The following is a 21,332-nucleotide window of genomic DNA, read 5'->3' on the forward strand; positions in this document are numbered from 1 at the left end:
CGGGAATGTACTCTCCGTTTCTGACCTTTTCAATTGCATCTACAAGCTGCTTCGTGATTGCTTCAATTTTGTCCTTCCATTTCCCCTGCGCAACGATCTGCCCTGTCTTTGGGTCCAACCCTGCCCCATGCGCGAACAACCATAACTTGGACCGGCCGGGCCAGTCCCATGTCTGTGGAGTGATTCCATTTTCCATCAGTTAATTTTCAAACGCTGTCCACTTCGGAATGGCAGTCTTGTAGTCACCTGACCCCAAATGAGGGAAAAGTTTCTTCTTTGAAGCATTTTTCGTATTTGTGACCGATCGGGACTTAGCAGTTGTCGATTGCTTATACCTCTTAAATGCGGGCCAGTGATCTTTTATCTTCACTAGATTATCATAGAATACTGGATCTTCATGCTTATATTTGTCCCATAAATTTTTCTTCCATGTCTGGAATTGTGTGGCAATCTTCTTGAGAGTCCATTCCTTGACTTTCTTCTTCTGGCCTTTCATCATTTCTTCCGGTAGGCTGAAGCGTGTCAGTAGTGTCCCAAAGAAAAAAATTCATCCCTTCGTTGACAAAACTAGCTTCAGTCCCCGCGTTCTTCGGCTTATGCCACTCTTGAATGCTGATCGGTACATGGTCCCTCACAAGAACTCCAACTTGACTTGTAAATTTGCGGCAGTGATCTTTGGGATGCACCGGTTCACCATTATCCTTAAATGCGGTGAGGGCTAACCTACCCTCGCCCTTTAGCAGTTGCGTCGGGCCTTGTTTTGGTTTTAACAGACTTGCTCGATGATCCAGAAGGCTAAATGAAAAATGATTCGTTAATAAGTGCAATACAAATAAATGAATGCATCTACTGATGAACATAGACTTGATACATAAATATACACCTCACCGGAGTTTTTTATGGACACTTCGTTGTCTCTTCTAATCTCTTCAGACTCAAGTCCCTCACCGGCATCCTTCAGAAAATCTGTGAACTCATAGTTTTCTCCATCGGGTTCCGGCCCACGGGCACTCTCATATATCATTTTCTGCCGCTTCTTCTTGATCCTCATCTCGGACGAAGGTGCCGTCCTCCATAGCTCAATGTCACTATAAAATTAAGAAAGCAATTATTCCATTCATCATGTCATGATCATAACATATTGCTAGATGGATAACAATTGATATGAAGAAAGCAATAACCCTAACCCAAACACTAACTCTATGTCGCGGCGCCAAGGCCATGGACTCGGTGTTCCCCCTCCTCCTCTCGCTCTTCTCTCTTTTTCTCGACCCTAACCCTAACGCTCGGCGCTCCTCCTCTCGCTCTTCTCTCTTTTTCTCGACCCTAACCCTAACACTCGGCGCTACTCTCGCTCTTCTCTCTTTTCTCTACCCTAACCCTAACACTCGGCGCTCCTCCTCTCGCTCTTCTCTCTATGTCGCGGCAGCACCACCACGGACTCGGCACCGCTAAGGACTCGGCGCTCCTCCTTGATGTCGCGGCGCCACGGCCACGACTACAGACTTGGCATTCCCCCTCCTCTCGCTCTTCTCTCTTTTTATCGACCCTAACCCTAACACTCGACGCTCCTCCTCTCATTATTCTCTCTTTTTCTCGACCCTAACCCTAACACTCGGCGTTCCTCCTCTCGCCCTTCTCTCTTTTTCTCGACCCTAACCCTAACAATCGGCGCTCCTCTATCGCTCTTCTCTCTTTTCTCGACCCTCGGCGCTCCTCCTCTCGCCCTTCTCTCGATGTCACGGCGGCACCAAGGAGGAGCCACGGACTCGGCGTTCCCCTCCTCCTCTCTACTTCTCTCTATTTCTCTCCATCTACATCAACACCCACACGGAGTCCCCTCGCGGCGGGACATCGTCTACATCGACATCTACATGGAATACCCTCACGGCGGGACACCGTCAACACCGAACTCCTTACATGCACTCCGCGTCATCATCTACAAGCGATGTCGCTGCGCCTACATCTAAACATGCACGACACGAGTCTAAGTCCGAGACCAGGACGGCCAGGTGCTCCGTTCCCTGGGCTGGGCATTGTATCGAGCACCTGGCGGGCGCGCGCGGTGGCCTGGGGGTCGGCGAGCGTCCCGTACCGTGGCCGGCCCTGCAGGTCTCTAGCACGGCGGCGGTGCAAAGGCTCGCGGCGCGGCGATGCAGAGGGTAGCGGAGAGAGGAGAAGGAGAGGTCACCTGCCGGCGAGGAGAGGGGAGTGGTGTGCTGCGCTACGGGCCACGGTCGGCGTGCTACGTGTCGGGCGACGGTGATGGCGTGCTGCTGTGGGCGACGGCGGCGTGCTACTGCGGGCGACAGTGGTGGCGTGCTGCTGCGAGCGACGGCGACGGCGAGGTGCTGCGCGGGCGACGCCGACGAGTGGTTCTGCGCGTGGGCGATGGTGGCGGGTGGGGGCTTTGCGTGCTGTTTACAGTCGATTTGGTCGCGCGGCTAAGGTAAATGAAGTGGAGGACCTTTGGTACCTATTGGATCCACCAACCGGAACGAAAGCCCTTTGGTACCGGTTGGTGGATCCAACCGGTACGAAAGGTCATTTTTCCTTTTCTTTTACTTTTTCTGTTTGTTGTATGTTTCTTTTTCTTTTCTTTTCTGTTTCTTTTTCTTTTCTGCTTCTTTTTATTTTCTGTTTGTTTTTGTTTTTCTATTTCTTTTCTGTTTCTTATATTTTCTTTTCTATTTCTTTTTCTATTTCTTTTCTTTACTCCCTCCACGACGCCGTCCGCGCGGGAAAGTTTCCCGCCACGACGTCGCGCGGGAATGTTTCCCGCCACGATGACGCACGGGAAAGTTTCCCGCCACGATGACGCGCGGGAAATTTTCCCGCCACGACGTCGCGCGGGAAAGTTTCCCGCCACCACGCCGCGCGGGAGGAAAAGTGCGGGAAAGAATGGGCGGGATTAAAAATTTATTACGATTGAGCTCGAATTAAAGTACATAGCTCAACTGAAAATTAAGATACACTTGGCCAGATTCGAATGTTGGTGTCATTCAATCATAGTCGTGCCTAGCCCTATAAACATCACCACTGTAGTCGTCGTAGTCGCCGATGTCGTCGTCGCTGGCATCGGGGTCGCGGTAGTCGAACCTCGGCGGGTGAGCACGCGTGGGCTGGGACTGAGGGTAGCGCAGGCGAGGGCCACGGTAGGCCATGACACTCTGGAGAGTCCGGGCGCGCCACCACAGCCGACGGCCGGCCTCGTTGAAGTTCGAATGAGGCGGATTGTCCTCCTCGTGCCTGGCAAGCGTACTCTCACGCCGATTGATGAAGAAGCTGTCCCAAGTGGGGTTGTAGTCGGGATGCCACTGGGGATTCCTCCACTGCTCTGGCGTGAGCTCGAAGTAGTAGTGGTTCGTGATATGGCCATCTGGCGCGCCACACCAAGAGGGACAGGAGGGACCAGTACGCCTCCGACGCTCAGCAACCAGCCGGTCGGGACGCGGTAGCCCGGCGGGCAGGGGTAGTTCGAGGCGCAAAGCGCCTCCGCCTCCCGGGGGGTTAGAGATACGATGGAAGCCATGAGAGAGAATGATGAGGTTTGCAGATATGAGTCTAGATGTGATATGTAAATGGAGGCCAAGCCTACATATATATAGTGAAAAAATGGTGGGATGACGGAGACGGGAAGACAGAGGCGGGAACCGGTGGAAAGCGGGGGTAGAAAATAGGCGGGTAACCTTATCTGGGGGAGGCATATCTGGGAGGGCCTTATCTGGGGGGTGGGTAACCTTTAGTACCGGTTGGTGGGTGCAACCGGGATTAAAGGTGGTTTTTCTGTCATCTAACAAAACTGTCGGTGGGATAAGGACGCGTGGGTAACCTTTAGTACCGTCTGGTGGGTGTAACCGGGACTAAAGGTGGTTTTTCTGTCATCTAACAAAACTGTCAGTGGGATAAGGACGCGTGGGTAACCTTTAGTACCGGCTGGTGGGTGCAACCGAGACTAAAGGTGGTTTTTTTGTCATCTAACAAAACTGTCGGTGGGATAAGGACGTGTGGGTAACCTTTAGTACCGGCTGGTGGGTGCAACCGGGACTAAAGCTGTCGGCAGGATAAGGACGAGTGGGTGGACGCACTGCTCGATGAGATAAAGCATGTAGCGCACGACGCCCTGGCGGAAGAACAAGACAAAGCAGAAGCGGCGCCGTGCCTATAAAAGGAACACTGATACGCCTTGGCAAGCAGATCAACAAGCAGGTAGGGAGAGTTTCATCCCCATGGATGGAGGAAAGGGTTGGGAAATCTCATGTGGCGCAGCTTCTCGAAGATGTCGTTGGTGCACACGCCCTACAGCATCTTAGGAAGCTGCGCCTCGGAAAAATTTCCCTGCAAGCCCGTGAAAGACTCCATCTCATCTAACAGTAATGGGGAAAGGGTTGGGAAATCTCCCGTGGCGCAGCTTCTCGAAGATGTCGTTTGTGCACACGCCCTACGGCATCTTCAGAAGTTGTGCCTCAGAAAGATTTCCCTGCAAGCCCGTGAAAGACTCCATCTCCTCTAACAGTAATTGGGAAAGGATTGGGAAATCTCTCGTGCCGCGGATTCTCGGAGATGTCGTTGGTGCACACGCCCAACGGCTTCTTCGTAAGCTGCGCCTCGGAAAAATTTCCATGCAAGCCCGTGAAAGACTCCATCTCCTCTAACAGTAATGGGTAAAGGGTTGGGAAATCTCCCGTGGCACAGCTTCTCGAAGATCTCATTGGTGCACACGCCCTACAGCATCTTCGGAAGCTGCGCCTCGGAAAAATTTCCCTACAAGCCCGTGAAATACTCCATCTCCATTGTTAATATGTTACATACAGTAACATCATTACACAAAAGTGATTTTCATATTGAGATACACAAGTTATGATCCCTATCTAGCTACTCTTCTGATTTTTCCTCGTGTGTTTCCCTTTCTTCTGATTGCGACGCAACCATGGACAATCTTCATTATTTAAGATGATGCTTGGGTCAGTTTTTACCTTCAAGGGTGGAATATCATCAAACTTATTATAATCTTCTGACATGTCTGTCTTATCCTCTACTCCCACGATGTTTCTTTTTCCTGAAAGAACTATGTGGCGCTTTGGCTCATCGTATGATGTGTCCTCTTGCCTTTCTTTTATTTTTTTCGGTTTGCTAGACATGTCCTTCACATAAAAAACCTGAGCCACTTCACTGGCTAGGACGAATGATTCGGTGTCGTACCCTAGATTCTTGAGATCCACTGTAGTCATTCCGTACTGCGGGTCTACATGAACCCCGTCTTTCAGGTTGAACCATTTGCACCGGAACAAAGGGACCTTGAAATTAGGTCCATAGTCAAGTTCTCATATCTCCTCTATGTACCCATAATATGTGACCTTCTTCCCATTGCCATCTACTGCATCAAAGAGGACACCACTGTTTTGGTTGGTGCTCTTTTTATCTTGGGTGAACGTGTAAAATGTATTCCCATTAATCTCGTACCCTTGAAAAGTCGATATAGTCGAAGATGGTTGCTTGGCCAACAAGTATAGCTGCTCGTCATTAGTGACATTCATGAGACGTGTTTGCAACCAACCGCCGAAAGTCTTCATGTGTTCTCCATCAATCCAATCTTCACGTTGCTCCGGGTATTTAGAGCGTAAGATATCCTTGTGTTCCTCTTTGTACGGAGCCACCAAGCCGATGATCCATGGTACATTGCATACTAAGATGAATCAACCAAGTGGTGTAGCCAGAGGATCGATTTGGAGGAGAAGGTGGCCAATTTAGGTGATGAATTGGCCCGTAAAAACCTGATGATACTCGAGCTGAAGCGTACTGTGGAGGAAGAAAAGAAGAATTCAGAGCTTATTCGCAAAGAGAAGTTGAGAGTTGAGACAGATCTTGCCGTATTTGATCAAGTGGTAGAAAATCTAGAACATTAACTTCAACTGATGGGAGAGGAGAAAAGTAGATTCAGCTGGGCAGTTTTATTAGGTGTCATCCCTGTCCTAGCAGTTATGTGGTTCTGGTAGACGATTTAGTACAGAATTGTTATTCAGAAGATGGCTCTAACCACTGTATTTTGTTGTGGCTCTAAGCACTGTATTTTGGCGTACAAGTTCCTAGTTATGCTAAGTAATACATATCAATATCTTTCCAATCAAGTTGGGATAGAATTCAAATCATACATACGGATGTACATGGATACATCAAGAACGTGGAGAAGCTTTTTTTGAGACGGAGGTAGTAGTTCGAACAATTTTATCCCAATTGGAAATTGAAAAATACAAATTTATCATAATTTATCCCAATTTGCGGCGTCGAACACGGCCGTGCAGCGATGGGTAAGAAAGGCCGGGACGACGGGAGGCTGAGGGGTGGTCATCTGCGCCATCCGCCGTTGAAGCGATGTTGTCGGCGATGGCTTCAATGTTTGTGGCATGATGACCACTGTCGGAACTGCTGCTGTCTTGGTGTACTTCATCAGCGACGGATCTGCGGAGGGATAGATCGGCGACTTTGCAGCGCGGTTGTAGACGATGGCTTCAATCGTCTTGACATCGATTCGCACTCTCGGCACAGGAAGTGAGACATAAACAAGCTCCGACATTGAAGGGTGGGTCTGTGCCATCGAAGCGATGTTGCAGGCGATGGCTTCAATGTTTGTGGCATCGATGACCACTATTGGCACGGCTACCGTCTTGTTGTCCTTCATCAGCAACGGATCTGAGGAGGGCAACGGAAGTGAGACATCAACAGGCTCCGACATTGAAGGCTGGATCTGCGCCGTCGAAGTGATGTTGTAGGCGATGGCTTCAATGTTCGTGGCATCAATGACCACTGTCGGCACGACCGCCGTCTTGTTGTCCTTCATCAGCAACGGATCTGAGGAGGGCAACGGAAGTGAGACATCAACAGGCTCCGACATTGAAGGCTGGATCTGCGCCGTCGAAGCGATGTTGTAGGCGATGGCTTCAATGTTCGTGGCATCGATGACTACTGTCGGCATGGCCGCCATCTTGGTGTTCTTCATCATTCAACAGATCTGAGAAGAGAAACGAAAGTGAGACAGAGAGAGACATTTCAACTATTTCTGACGGTTAGATCCTCACCGGCGCTCTTAGATCCACGCCGCCGCACGGTTAGATCCGTGCCGCCGCACGCCGCCGCACGCTGCCGCACGCAAGGTTAGATCCGCGCCGCCGCGACCGCCGGAGTAAGAGAGGAAATAGGAGAGAGGAAGATGCGACTGGAATATGCGACTGCCAGGGTTGGTAGGTATGTGCTCTTCTCTTCTCTCCGTATGCGTCGATCGTGGTAGAGAGAGATATACAGGCCGTCCGATCATAAATGATCGAACGGTGCAAGCGTTCGTTGAGCTTTCAACCAACCAAGATCCGTGTGACATACATCTCGACCGATTAGAGATCAGCCAGTGAGTACAAGTTAGGAAAACTGAGTAGAACTAAGAGGGGAAAAGTGAGGAAATGTTTATCGGAAGGGCAAAACTGAGTAGGACTGAGTAAAACAAGTGGGCCCGGAGGGGGAAAACTGAGTAACACTAAGTAAAACAGGGGCACCCAAATAATAAAGTGACTAAGGGAAATTGAAGCTTTTGGCATAAAAATTGTAAAATTGTGTTATTTGAACAATATATTACATTTTGGCCGACGTGATATTGTTTGCAATTCAAAGATACACAAGTGTGACGAATTTGTACTCATTTGGACAAAGTTTGTAAGCATAGTGGGTATTTGGGAGGTGTATTGAGCAGAAAGCCCTGCATCTTCATAGCTAGTAGCTGATGGACTAGGAAGTGGTTTTGAAGCTTTTGGCATAAAAACTTCATATCTCTATATTTCCTTTTCCATTATTATTTCTCTAGGTTGTAGGTAACATAACAAGACTCCATGGGAAGGTTCCACCATGTTTTGAATTATTTTCAATTAAACCCTAAACCCTAAAACCCTAAAACCCTGAACCCTAGAGAAAATGATAAATGTGGCATAAAAATTGTTCATACATAGTCAAATTGTTGAACACAAAGGGATCCCCAATACAAAGGGAACCCCAATACAAATTGTTGATACAAATTCAAATTGTTCAACACAAAGGCATCCCCAATACAAAGGGAACCCCAATACAAATTGTTCAACAAAAAGGGATCCCCAATACAAAGGGAACCCCAATACAAATTGTTCATACAAATTCAAATTAGTTGTTCAGAATAAAATCTTTCTCTTGCTCCTGGTGTGACTCGCTGGGGCCACCACCTTACTCCGGGTAACCCTACCAGGGATATTACCGGTGTCTACCTTCCTTTTGCCCTCTTTCTTGTTCTTCTTCTTCTGCAAAGCTTGTGCTTTTTCTTCTACCATCTTCTCTTCAAAGTTAGCACTAATCTGGGCCATACCAGTTTCGAAGCAATCTCGGTTATACTGTTCCCTCTCCTCTGGACTCATCGGTTGAAGCAGCTCTACATCCATCTGTTCCCTCTGCTCTCGATCCATCGGTTCAAGAAGCTCTACATCCATCTGTTCCCTCTGCTCTCGATCCATCGGTTCAAACTCCTCATGTTCAATTGCTGCTTCAATCTCCTCATATTCAATTGCTACTTCAATCTCCTCATGTTAAATTGCTGCTTCAATCTCCTCATGTTCAATTGCTACATCAATCTCCACATGTTGAACTGCTGCTTCAATCTCAAGTTGAATTGCTGCTTCATTCTCCTCTGCATTTGCTGCTCCCGCCTGATCTTCAACTGCATTTTTACAAAGCCTAGCAATGTGTCCAGGGATTCCACAATGTTTGCACTTACGTTTTCGAATCGGTGCACCACCCTTTGCACTAGCTCTGATCCTATTCTTCCTCGGCCTACCTGCCGGTCTAGTCAATACTGGAGAGTACAGTTTGAAGCCTGGATCGACTTTCATCCATTGGTCTTTTCCCAACAAGGTAGGAACATTCATAGCATATGCAGCCCTAAATTTGGCAACAGAGAAATACTCTGACACATACTGATCAACTTCACCTTCTTCACCCCCTATAACACTCATGACAAACAATGCGTGTATGCAGGGTATCCCACGGATCTGCCATCCCCTACAATGGCATGTCCTATCAACCAAACTCACTGGATACCTCCACTGCATGTTTTTACCGTCAGTGTAGGTTACCTCAGCCTCCATTCCTTTTCTGACGCATTGCATCCTCAATTGTTTTGCCCTGTCATGCAAAGACTAAATCAAAGATGGGAGCATGAGATGGCCAGCATATTTTGTGGATGCAATTCTTTGACGCAGATCAATCTTTATCATGATCATCTGCCTAATCTTATCAAATATTTGCCACAGCATAAGCCCTTTCAATGACTTGACCTTTGAATTGAAACTCTGCGCAAGGTTACTTGTTACATAGTCTACCTTGCAAATTTCATTGAATTGGCTTCTTGACCACACACTACCATGATGTTCATCCAAGTACTCCTTCACCCCAGTTTTTTGTTTATACAACACATCCAAATGAAACAGATGCTTCCTAGAGCTGCATGTGTATGAAGCTGTACCAAGTGTCGCATACATTCCCTATGCTCCACTCCAGGGAATACTGCTTCTACCGTACTCTCCAAACCTTTGCAAGCGTCTGTGTGGATAACAAGTCCTGGTGGATGACCTATAAGGTCGCGCAAATTCTGCAGAAACCAAGTCCAACTTTCCTCCGACTCAACCTCCAAAACTCCATAAGCAACAGGGAACATCCAATTATGTCCATCAACTGCAGTAGCAGCAACTAGCTGTCCTTTAAACCTGCCATGAAGAGTTGTTGCATCCACGGCCAAATAAGGCCTGCAACCGTCCAAAAAGCCTTTCCAGCAAGCTTTGAAACAAACAAAAGCCCTTCTAAAACACTCCTTGTGCATTACCTTCCCGCTATTCAATTTGTAGGGAACTGTATGCTTGTCTATCGCTACAACACTGCCTGGACTAGCCATCTCCACTTCAGCTTTGAAAGTGTAAAGCAACTGAAAGCTTTCATTCCATGGACCATTGATCTTGTCAAGCGCCATTTCCTTTGCATAGAACATCCTCATGTAAGGTACTTTCATTTTAAACTTCTCAACCATCTTTTTCTGGAGTGCTGTTGGACCAAGTGAAGGAGTTTCTCTCAGCCAATCTAGGATTATATCTGCCAACCACCTAGTCTTCGCTAGCTTTGTTTTCAGCTCTGGCTCTCCCCCTAGAGGTGGAAAAGCATGGACGTGCTCATTCTTCTTTATCTGAAACATAATGATAAGGGATGTCAGTAATAGATAACAAATTTTACACCGTGATCTAAAATTCACAACTGGTTGGCGTAGTACCTGAACCAAGCTGCTTATGCGCATTGTGGATGCATGCAGCCTCCACCTACACCTCTTGTATGGGCATTTAACTGTGAACCTACCTGGCTCACTTTTAATAACCTCATAATTATTCTTAGAGAGAATGCAATATGTAGTAATTGCATTATGACAGTCCATCATCGTTTGAAACACGGTGCCTTCTGCAAGCTAAGGATCCTCCCTGTTCCACTCAATTGTTGGCAAGTCATCACCTTCGTAATCGGCTAAAACGAGGCTATCATTGTTCTCATTCTTCTCTTCATCATCAGTGTCATCAAATCTGGCACCAAAAGCAATATCTTCCATGTATTGATCCTCCGTTGCCTGCTTACTGCATCGATCTACCAATTCAGGAAACATCAACTCATCCTCATCATCTTGAGGAGACTGATCCTCAATGTCTGCATCGTCCTCCAAATCAACCGTACGAATGATCTGACTACTGAAGGAGATATGCCCAATAGGCAATAATAAAAGTGGTTATTATATATCTTTATGTTTATGATAAATTTTTATATACCATGCTATAATTGTATTAACCGAAACATTGATACATGTGTGATATGTAAACAACAAAGAGTCCCTAGTATGCCTCTTAATTAGCTTGTTGATTAATGGATGATTAGTTTCATAATCATGAACATTGGATGTTATTAATAACAAGGTTATATCATTGTATGAATGATGTAATGGACACACCCAATTAAGCGTAGCATAAGATCACGTCATTAAGTTATTTGCTATAAGCTTTCAATACATAGTTACCTAGTCCTTATGACCATGAGATCATGTAAATCACTTATACCGGAAAGGTACTTTGATTACATCAAACGCCACTGCGTAAATGGGTGGTTATAAAGGTGGGATTAAGTATCCGGAAAGTATGAGTTGAGGCATATGGATCAATAGTGGGATTTGTCCATCCCGATGACGGATAGATATACTCTGGGCCCTCTCAGTGGAATGTCATCTAATGTCTTGCAAGCATATGAATAAGTTCATAAGAGACCACATACCACGATACGAGTAAATAGTACTTGTCAGGAGACGAGGTTGAACAAGGTATAGAGTGATACCGATGATCAAACCTCGGACAAGTAAAATATCGCGTGACAAAGGGTATTGGTATCGTATGTGAATGGTTCATTCGATCACTAAAGTCATCGTTGAATATGTGGGAGCCATTATGGATCTTCAGATCCCGCTATTGGTTATTGGTCGGAGTGAGTACTCAACCATGTCTGCATAGTTCGCGAACCGTAGGGTGACACACTTAAGGTTGGATGTTGAAATGGTAGAACTTGAATATGGAATGGAGTTCGAAGATTTGTTCGGAGTCCCGGATGAGATCCCGGACATCACGAGGAGTTCCGGAATGGTCCGGAGAATAAGATTCATATATAGGAAGTCATTTTATAAGATTTAAAATGATCCGGAAGGTTCTAGAAGGTTCTAGAAAAGTTCGGAAGAAATTACTTTGGAAGGCGGAGTCCCAAAGGGACTCCACCACCATGGCCGGCCAACCCTAAAGGGGAGGAGTCCCAAGTGGACTCCCCTAAGGGGGCCGGCCACCCCCTCCCAAGGAAGGGTGGGAATCCCACCTCTAGTGGGAGTCCTAGCTTGGGTAGGTTTCATGTGATATGGAAGGTTTTGGTTTGGGGTCTTATTCGAAGACTTGTAGACCAACTCTTGGGTGTTCCACCTATATAATGAGGGCCAAGGGGAGGGGGCCGGCCACCCCAAGACCACAAGGTGGCCGCACCCTCAAGTGGCCGGCGCCCCCCTCTCCCCAAACCCTAGCCGCCCCACTCCTCCTTCTTCCCCGCACGCTTAGCGAAGCTCCACCGGGATTCTCCACCACCACCGACACCACGTCGTCCTGCTACCGGATTCAAGAGGAGCTACTACTTCCGCTGCCCGCTGGAACGGGGAGGTGGATGTCGTCTTCATCAACAACCGAACGTGTGACCAAGTACGGAGGTGCTGCCCGTTCGTGGCGCCGTGATCAAGATCTTCTACGCGCTTTTGCAAGCGGCAAGTGAACGTCTACCGCAGCAACAAGAGCCTCATCTTGTAGGATTTGGAATTCTTCAAGGGTGAGTCTCGATAATCCCCTCGTTGCTACCGTCTTCTAGATTGCATCTTGGCTTGGATTGCGTGTTCGCGGTAGGAAATTTTTTGTTTTCTATGCAACGTATCCCTACAGTGGTATCAGAGCCGTGTCTATGCATAGATGGTTGCACGAGTAGAACACAATGGTTTTGTGGGCGTTGATGCTCTTGTTATCTTTAGTTTGAGTACTTTGCATCTTTGTGGCATAGTGGGATGAAGCGGCTCGGACTAACTTTACATGACCGCGTTCATGAGACTTGTTCCTCGTTCGACATGCAACTTGTATTGCATAAGAGGCTTTGCGGGTGTCTGTCTCTCCTACTATAGTGAAGATTCAATTTACTCTTCTATTGACAACATTAGTATCAACGTTGTGGTTCATGTTCGTAGGTAGATTAGATCTCTATCGAAAACCCTAAACCACGTAAAATATGCAAACCAAATTAGAGACGTCTAACTTGTTTTTGCAGGGTTTGGTGATGTGATATGGCCATAATGTGATGATGAATATATATGAGATGATCATTATTGTATTGTGGCAACCGGCAGGAGCCTTATGGTTGTCTTTAAATTTCATGTTGAGTAGTATTTCAAAGTAGTTGTAATAGTTGCTACATGGAGGACAATCATGAAGACGGCGCCATTGACCTTGACGCTACGCCGACGATGATGGAGATCATGCCCGAAGATGATGGAGATCATGTCCGTGCTTTGGAGATGAAGATCAAAGGCGCAAAGACAAAAAGGGCCATATCATATCACATATGAACTGCATGTGATGTTAATCCTTTTATGCATCTTATTTTGCTTAGATCGCGACGGTAGCATTATAAGATGATTCCTCACTAAAATCTCAAGATAATAAAGTGTTCATCCTTAGTAGCACCGTTGCCAAGACTTGTCGTTTCGAAGCATCTCGTGATGATCGGGTGTGATAGAATCAACAAGTGCATACAACGGGTGCAAGACAGTTTTGCACATGCGGATACTAAGGTGGCCTTGACGAGCCTAGCATGTACAGACATGGTCTCGGAACACGTGATACCGAAAGGTAGAGCATGAATCATATGGTTGATATGATGAACACTTTGAGTGTTCGCCATTGAAATTATACCTTGTCTCGTGATGATCGGACTTAGGTGTGGTGGATTTGGTTCGTGTGATCACTAAGACAATGTGAGGGATATTGTTTTGAGTGGGAGTTCACCTAGATTTTTAATTATGTTGAATTAAAATTTGAACTCAATTTGTCATAAACTTAGTCTAAACTTTTGCAAATATATGTTGTAGAGATGGCGTCCCCAATCAATTTTAACCAGTTCCTAGAGAAAGAAAAGCTTAAGAGCAACGGTAGCAACTTCACCGACTGGTTCCGTCATGTGAGGATCTTCCTCGCTGGCGGAAATCTGCAATTTGTGCTTGATGCACCGCTAGGTGACCCTCCTGCAGAAACTGAAACCGATGAAGTAAAGAATGTTTACGCGACTCGGAAAACTCGGTACTCTCAAGTTCAGTGTGCCCTCCTGTGCAGTCTGGAAGCCGATCTTCAAAAACGTTTTGAGCACCACGATCCTCATGAGTTGGTCAATGAGCTGAAAGCTATATTTGAAACTCATGCGGCCGTGGAATGCTATGAAGCATCGAAACACTTCTTCAGCTGTATGATGGAAGAAGGCAGCTCCGTTAGTGAGCACACGCTCGTTATGACCGGGCATGCGAAGAAACTCAGTGTCTTGGGAATAGTGATTCCTAATAGACTGGGGATTAATCGTGTCCTTCAATCACTGCCACCAAGTTACAAGAACTTTGTGATGAACTACAATATGCAGAACATGAACAAGGAGTTACCTGAACTCTTTGGCATGCTAAAAGCTGCTGAGATTGAGATCAAGAAAGAGCACCAAGTGTTGATGGTCAACAAGACCACCAGTTTCAAGAAACAGGGCAAGTCTAAGGGAAAATTCAAGAAGGGTGGCAAGAAAGCTGCCACGCCTCCTGTCGTCGTGGTGAACGAGCAGATGCCATAGGATGGCTTAGATTGGGGCCGAATGGACGCAAGAGGATTCGGGGGAGGGTTTGCGATCAGGTGGGAAGAGATTCCGGATGGTTTCCTCAAGAACTTGGCCAAGGCCAGAGGTTGAAGAAGAAAGACACAAGGAAGAACTCCCTCTAGATCACCATGTTCATAGATTCACACAAGTTACAGGCTCTGCCTTCCTACATACACGCGTACATACTTGCCCGTGAAGATGGGCTGCCCCCTCTCCTTATATAGGGGAGAGGGTGGCTTACACTGCAAGAAACCCTAATGGCATCTTTGACTGGACAAACTACTTTAACTGGCTACTGTACAAAGCTACTTTAATCATAGATGACACCGGGGCCTTCTTTTATCATAGAAGCTGACGTCCCCCGGCTTCTTTCTCCGTCACCTCTCTCTTTGGCGCCAGGGCTCTGAATAAAGTTACTTGGCTTAGCTCATCCTTGTCTTCTTGCTCTGAAGAGAATCTTTGACCAGTCCTGCCGACAGGCTCTCCTTTCCGGTATCTTTTATACCGGGTCCCGGCATACCCCTTTGGGGATACCGGCTTAGCCTTGCTCTCCCGGATTCCTACTAGGCTTCCGGCAAGAACATTAAACCGGTATCTCGATGGCTCAAACCATCCGGTTTGGCATGCCTTTGGCATACCGGGGGTTATCCCCCCAACATTAGTCCCCGAAGCTGGTATAGCCTGGAGGATTCTATCCTACAGACCATGCCAGGTTTTCATCTTTCTAAGATACCGGTTTAGTCACTCATCTCTTGAGCTTAGTTCCGGCACCTTTACCCTTGTTCCTTTTCTTCTCTTTGCAAGGCTCGTTCCGGCATCTCTTTTTTCCGGCACCACGTGTCTTTGCTCCTTCCTCGGCGAAGTCGAGAATATATCGGGCCCCGCGCCTGTCAGTGACATGCGCACTGTAACTGACGCGCCAGTGTCCGCTGTCACATCGTTTCGACTCCCGCGCACGCATTTAATGCACCGCAGCGGATCCCACTACCTCTTCGGGATCCCGCGTGCGCCTCCGTGTGGCCTCCGTTTTCGCGCGTGTATCCCTCCGCCACGTGGCGGCCCAAGGCGCGAACCGTCGCGGGCCGCGAGGCGAACCGCCGCGGCCCAGCGGTTCCACGCCCACTTTCTCTCTCTTATATAAACGCAACTGCCCGTTCCTCTTCATCTTCTTCGCATTCTTCTCCTTCGCGCACAGAGCTCCACGCCTCTGCGCCTCCGCCGCTCTCCGTCCGCCGTCGCCCGTTCAAGCTCCGGTGCCCGGCGAACTCACGCCGTGCCGCCGCCGGACTTCGCTGTGCGGAGATCTTCGGCAGCAACTTCTTCGCGTCCGCCGCATTTGTGCTTCTTCGCGAGCTTCTCCGCCTCGCCGTCGACGGTGCTCGCCGGCGGCTGCAGACCCGCTTCTCCGCCAGCAAACTCTTTCCCCAGCGACCGCGCCGCTCAAGGTTGGTACTAATTTCTCTTTACTCGCCGTTCGCTTGCTTTCCAGATCTTGAGCCTTTGGTGTTCTTATTTGCTCCTTTTTCTTTGGTTTTCCTCTTACTCGTAGATCTTCACGCGGGGTTCGAGTCTGGGATTTCTGTTTCTCCACCTACCCTCGCGATGTCTGACGAGGGATCTTCTTCTGCATCTTCTTCTTCCCTTTCTCTCAAGCGCCGCAGACCCTCTCCCGGTGAATCTACGGCCTCAGATCCAATGGAGACCGATTCCGGCAATCAGCAGGAATCCGGTAGCCTCCAAGAGTCCGGCGGCAACCTAGAATCCGGTAGCTTTAGCCAAGCTTCCGGTAGCCAAGAGGCCAGTAGCTCTGGCCAAGCCTCTAGCAGCTCCAGCCAATCTTCCGGCGAGGAGCCTTCCCCACCCACTCGCGGAGCCTGGATGGGCTCCAACGTTACTGAGTTCGAGATTGATTGGCTGTACCGGTCTCGAAGGATTCCGGAAGGAGTTTCCTGTCGGATTCCGGATGACGAGATCGAACCGGATCCGGAAGACGACGAGTTTGTTGTTTTTCTCGCTCACTTCGAGCGTGGCTTCGGCCTTCCTGCCTCTACTTTTTTCCGGGAGTTCCTAGATTTCTACGAACTCCAACCTCACCACCTTCCTGGCAACGCCATTTTCTATCTCTCTTGTTATGCCACCTTCATGGAGGCTTACATCGGCATTCGTCCCACTCGTGAGACGTTTGCCCGTTTCTTTAACTTGCGGATCAACTCCGTCCAGGGCAGGGAAATTCCTAAGCCCAAGCCGCCCATGCAGTGCGGCTCCTGCATCGTCGGCTCCCGCCAAGGGAGCACTTTTCTTAAGTTTTCCGGCCTCGAGTCTTGCCGCACCTGGCAAGGAACTTTCTTCTACGTGAAGAACACCGGCCGCGCCGATCGCATCAATCTTCCTCCATATCAAGAGGGGCCCCCCAGCAGAGCCAACTGGAGCTACAACCCGAAGACAGAACATGCCGAAACCAATCGGGTAGTGCGCTTCTTGGCCTCTTTGAAGAAGGAGACCAACATCTGTCCCGACGATGTCATCCGGACCTTCATATCGCGCCGGGTGCTTCCTCTTAAGCGCCGCGCACATAGGATGAGCGAGATGTATGGCCCAGGCGATCCTACCAAGATCACAGGCCGTGCTCTCAGCAAGAAAGATGTTGTTCGCAAGGCTAAGCAGATTTGTCAAACTGCTATGCCTTTTACTTGGGAATGGGGCCTCCTTCCCCTCAGTTCCTCTAACCGTCCGACCCAAGAAGTAAGAGATTGCGCAATTTGGGGTTGTCTTTGCCGGTAAGTTTACGCTTTTGCTAACCTTCTTTTACCTTGTTTCGGGCCAGGACCGTTTCCCCTCTATCCAGGCAGAGCCGCGAGGACCTCTCCGGAAGCGTGCCTTTGACTCCTTCGACCCGGATCCCTACATCTTTTGGAAGGATCTGAAGATGGGGAAGACTCCGGCTGCGCGCCTTGGCCGGGACCCGCCGGAGCCCACCGGAAATCCGGAGGAGCTGGTTGTGCTCGAGGTATTTTCTTTTCCGGCTTCTTATACTTTGCCATTATCGCTTTCTTGCGAATTGCTTCTTAGCCATATCCAACTCACAGATCCACGAGCGCGTGCCGCCCCTGCGCGCCGAGGCCGGCACTGAGTTTGTGGACAAACTCATGGCCCAGGGCCAGAAGAACAAGCAGCCGGCATCTACTGCCGGCTCCAGCCATGCTCCTCCCTCCAAGCGCTTCCGGACGGAGCCCGTGGGGGAGAAAGAAGTGGGCGTGCGCCGCTACGGGCGCAAAGCGATGCCAACCGCTTCCGGGTAATTTCATTTTCCGGCTTGCCTCCTTTTTTGCTAAGTTCTTTTTCCGGTTGCTTCTTCTCAACCACTTGTCTTTTTTCTTTTTCTCAGCCCCGCTCTCAAGCTTGGCCCAAGGCCATCGGGCTCTGAGGGATCCGCAAGGACCTCAACCCCTCCTCCTCGTTCAAGCCCGGCACCATCTGGTGCCGGCAACACCTCTGCCTCCCTTTCGGGGGGCACAACAAATTCGGGGCGTGCGGCCCCTTCACTGTCAGATCACCGCACGGAGGAGGATCTTTCCTTCCTCCCGGAACACCAAGACACCGGCGCCCGCAACACCGGCGCCGGAGAAGAAGAAGCTGCCGGGCGGGCGGAGCCTTTGCTCCTCCCGTCCTCGAAAGACAACTTCCGCGCCGGAATCTTCCGCGCCGGAAGGCTCCAAGACGGGTGACGCTCCTAGCGCTCCCCCTTCTCCACGCACCATCCTCATGCCTCCGCCTGAGGCTCCTCGCGCCCAGCCCTCCAAGGCCGCTCCTGGCGCGCCGCCGGCTAAGACTTCCGGGGCCTCTTCTACCGCGCCGCCGCCCAAGCCCTCCAAGCTCATCAAGGGGAAGGCGACGGCCTCCAGCGCCCCTTCGGGCGGCCAGCAGCCCTTGGTGCTGCACGTCTCCAAGGCTGCCAAAAGCGCCAGCATGAAGGCCACCGGCCTCCTCGGCCGCATTACGGAGTTCCAGCGCCAAGGCCGGGACCTGGGGCACCTCCTGCCGTATGCCCAAAAGTGGAACGCCGCGGACATCACTCCGGCGACCCGCGGCATGGGCAAGGATCGGCTGCCGGCACCTGATCCTGTCGGGGATCGGTGTTCTGAGGAGCACTTCATGCGGCTCCGGGCTGCCGTAAAAGAGCTTGACAGCGCGTGGTACGATTCCACGAACACTCGGACGGTATGTTCTATTAACTTTCAACCTTTGCCGGTTTCTTTGTTTCCGGTTCTGCTTTATCTTTTCCTTAGTTTCATGCCGGTTTCTCTCTTGTCTATCTTCCCAGTCCCCGAGTTTTATGGTGAGAGCGCAGCTCTTAGCGCAAAACTTAACTTAAGTTTTTAGCGTGAAACCGGCACTGCCAGTCCCCGAGTTTCGGGTTAAACATCTTCTCCTTAACACATAATTTACCTTAGAAACGCGCAAAACCGGCACTGCCGATCCCGAGTTTCGGGTTAAGAACTTTGTTCTTAGCGCAAAACTTATCTTAAAAACGCGCAAAACCGGCACTGCCAGTCCCCGAGTTTCGGGTTAAGAACTTTGTTCTTAGCGCAAAACTTATCTTAAAAACGCGCAAAACCGGCACTGCCAGTCCCCGAGTTTCGGGTTAAGAACTTTGTTCTTAGCGCAAAACTTTATCTCATTTCTTCTTTTTCTTGAACAGGTCACCGCTGACACTCGGAAGGCCCTCTTCGAGGAGCTTTTATGGGAGCACCGGGAGCTCGCTGAGGCACACGACAAGTGCCAAGGTGAGTTTTTTATTCTACCGGCATCTTTGCTACCGGAAACCTTTTTTCCTTGTGACACTTACAATTTCTGTTCAACAGTGATCCCGGAAGCTTCCATCGATGCTCTCAAGGAGCAGCTCGCCACGGCCCAACGTACTATTTTTTCCTTTCTCCTTTGAACTTCGTTTCTTTTCAGTTTTACTAGTGTAACCTTGCTAACACTCATTTTTCCGGTTACAGGGGAGAAGGATGAGCTCAGCCGGCAGCACCAGGAGGAGCTGAACGCCCTCAAGACCAGCTACCAGGAGCTCAAGTCTCAGTTGATTCAGCTGGGGCTTGACCACGCCAAGGCCCTCAAGGCCGCTGAAGTGACCGCAGCGGCCAAGTTGGACGAGGCTCTGGAGAATGCCTGCAATGCCACTGTGGTGTTGCGGGCAGAGCTGGAGGAGATGGCCAAGGCCCGGAAGGGTGCCGAGGAGAAGGCCGCGCGGCTGGAGGAGGGGCACAAGGAGTGCGATCAGCTGATCCTGCAGACCGACACACTTGCCCTCCGTAAGTTGTTTTCTTTTACACTTTGACTACTGCATACGAGCCTTTTTTCCTTCGACCCCATTTTTGTTTCCGCTATCTTTCCGTCCGGTCTCTCTTCTTCCGGATTCTTTTCTCTCCGGTCTCTTTTTCTTCCGGTCTCTTTTTCTTCCGGTCTCTTTTTCTTCCGGACTCTTTTCCTTAAGCTTTTTCTTTCTTTGCACAGGCCTCTTTCCGGACTCGCAGAGGTATGCCGTCAAGAAGGTCGACGCGCAGCGCAAGGACAAAGGCCAAGCGGATCTTACCGTGCCATGGACGCCCAAGGACCATCTGGTCGCGCTTAACGCGCGGGTGTCCCATATGCGCTGCATAGACCGCAATCTTTCGGACATCCCTGATGTAGCTACCCAGCTATACAGGACTTTATGGCCTGGCGAGGAGGTGCCGGACACCTTCTCCCTCATCAACGACCGTCTGAAAGGTGCCGGCAGGAGGATCCGCGAGTGGCAGTGCTCTGCTGCCCGCGCTGGAGCGGACTCCGCCCTCCGCGTCGCCTGCTCCTGGTACCCGGAGCTCAATCTGGACGCCCTTACTGGCGTGCGCGAAGGCGCAGAAACGGATCTGGACCCGATCCTCTCCGCCAAGCGGCAGGATCGCGCGTACCGCATCGCGGAGTATGCCGACATGCGCACCTTCATCCCTCCCCCTCCCGGCGTCACGGATTATCTCGACGAGGAGGAGGGTGAAGCCGAAGAAGAGGTCCTGGGCGATGCTGGTGCCGGCGATGCTCCTCCGGAAGCCCCTGCTGCATGATGATTTCCTTTGAAGTGTTTGCTCATTATATCTGTTGGTCCGGTTGCTTTAAGACAATATCTGTTAAATTCTGCCCCGGAATGCCGGGGCTTATGATGTAAAACTTAAGTTTGCCTGTGGTTGTGCTACAACATTTCCTGCCGGTAAGTTATACCGGTAGCTAAGTACTTATGAGTTTGCCTTAGCATATTTTGCTTTTGGTTCCGCTTTTATCCTGCACTGCAAAGATTTCTCAATTGCTTCCGCATCCAATTTGATGCATACTTGGTTCTTTTGCCTTGGCTCTGCCTGCCTTCTCTGGGCGTTCTTTGGCGTATGAGCACAAGGTTCTTTCACCAAACAAGCATCTTCTTGAACTTAGAAATAACTTTGAAATTTTGCAAAAAACCGGTTTAACCGGGGTTAATTAAATTTTTCAGATTGTTCTTTCCTGCTCTCCCTTTTCGCAGTTCATGTGCTTATCCCCTACCGGTTTATCTTGCTTGCCATGAAGCCGGTTTGCGGACAGCAGCAGAGTCGAAGACTCCGGTAGGATTTAGCACACTACTAAACCGGAAAGAAAAAACATTCAATAAGCAACCGGTAAACTGAAAAAATAGACAAGTTACATGCAACTTAAGTTGGGGTAGTCCCCGAGATTCACTCAAGGTTCCGGCATCTTTTATTCATAGCATATAAGGTACAAAAAGGAACTTCTTACACCACCACTTCAAGAGTAGA

General features: G+C 49.4%; 1 protein-coding gene across 1 annotated transcript; it reads left to right on the forward strand.

The window, feature by feature from the left end:
* Positions 1-17,345: 17,345 nt before the first annotated feature.
* Positions 17,346-20,647, forward strand: LOC139834136 (uncharacterized). The gene is made up of 5 exons (XM_071824538.1): positions 17,346-17,515; positions 19,208-19,292; positions 19,371-19,424; positions 19,512-19,823; positions 20,026-20,647. The coding sequence occupies exons 1-5, from the start codon at positions 17,435-17,437 to the stop codon at positions 20,610-20,612; spliced, it is 1,119 nt and encodes a 372-aa protein (XP_071680639.1). The 5' UTR covers positions 17,346-17,434; the 3' UTR covers positions 20,613-20,647.
* The last annotated feature ends 685 nt before the right edge of the window (positions 20,648-21,332 follow it).

This window comes from Lolium perenne, chromosome 7 (genome assembly GCF_019359855.2).
Source record: "Lolium perenne isolate Kyuss_39 chromosome 7, Kyuss_2.0, whole genome shotgun sequence".
Taxonomy (NCBI): domain Eukaryota; kingdom Viridiplantae; phylum Streptophyta; class Magnoliopsida; order Poales; family Poaceae; genus Lolium; species Lolium perenne.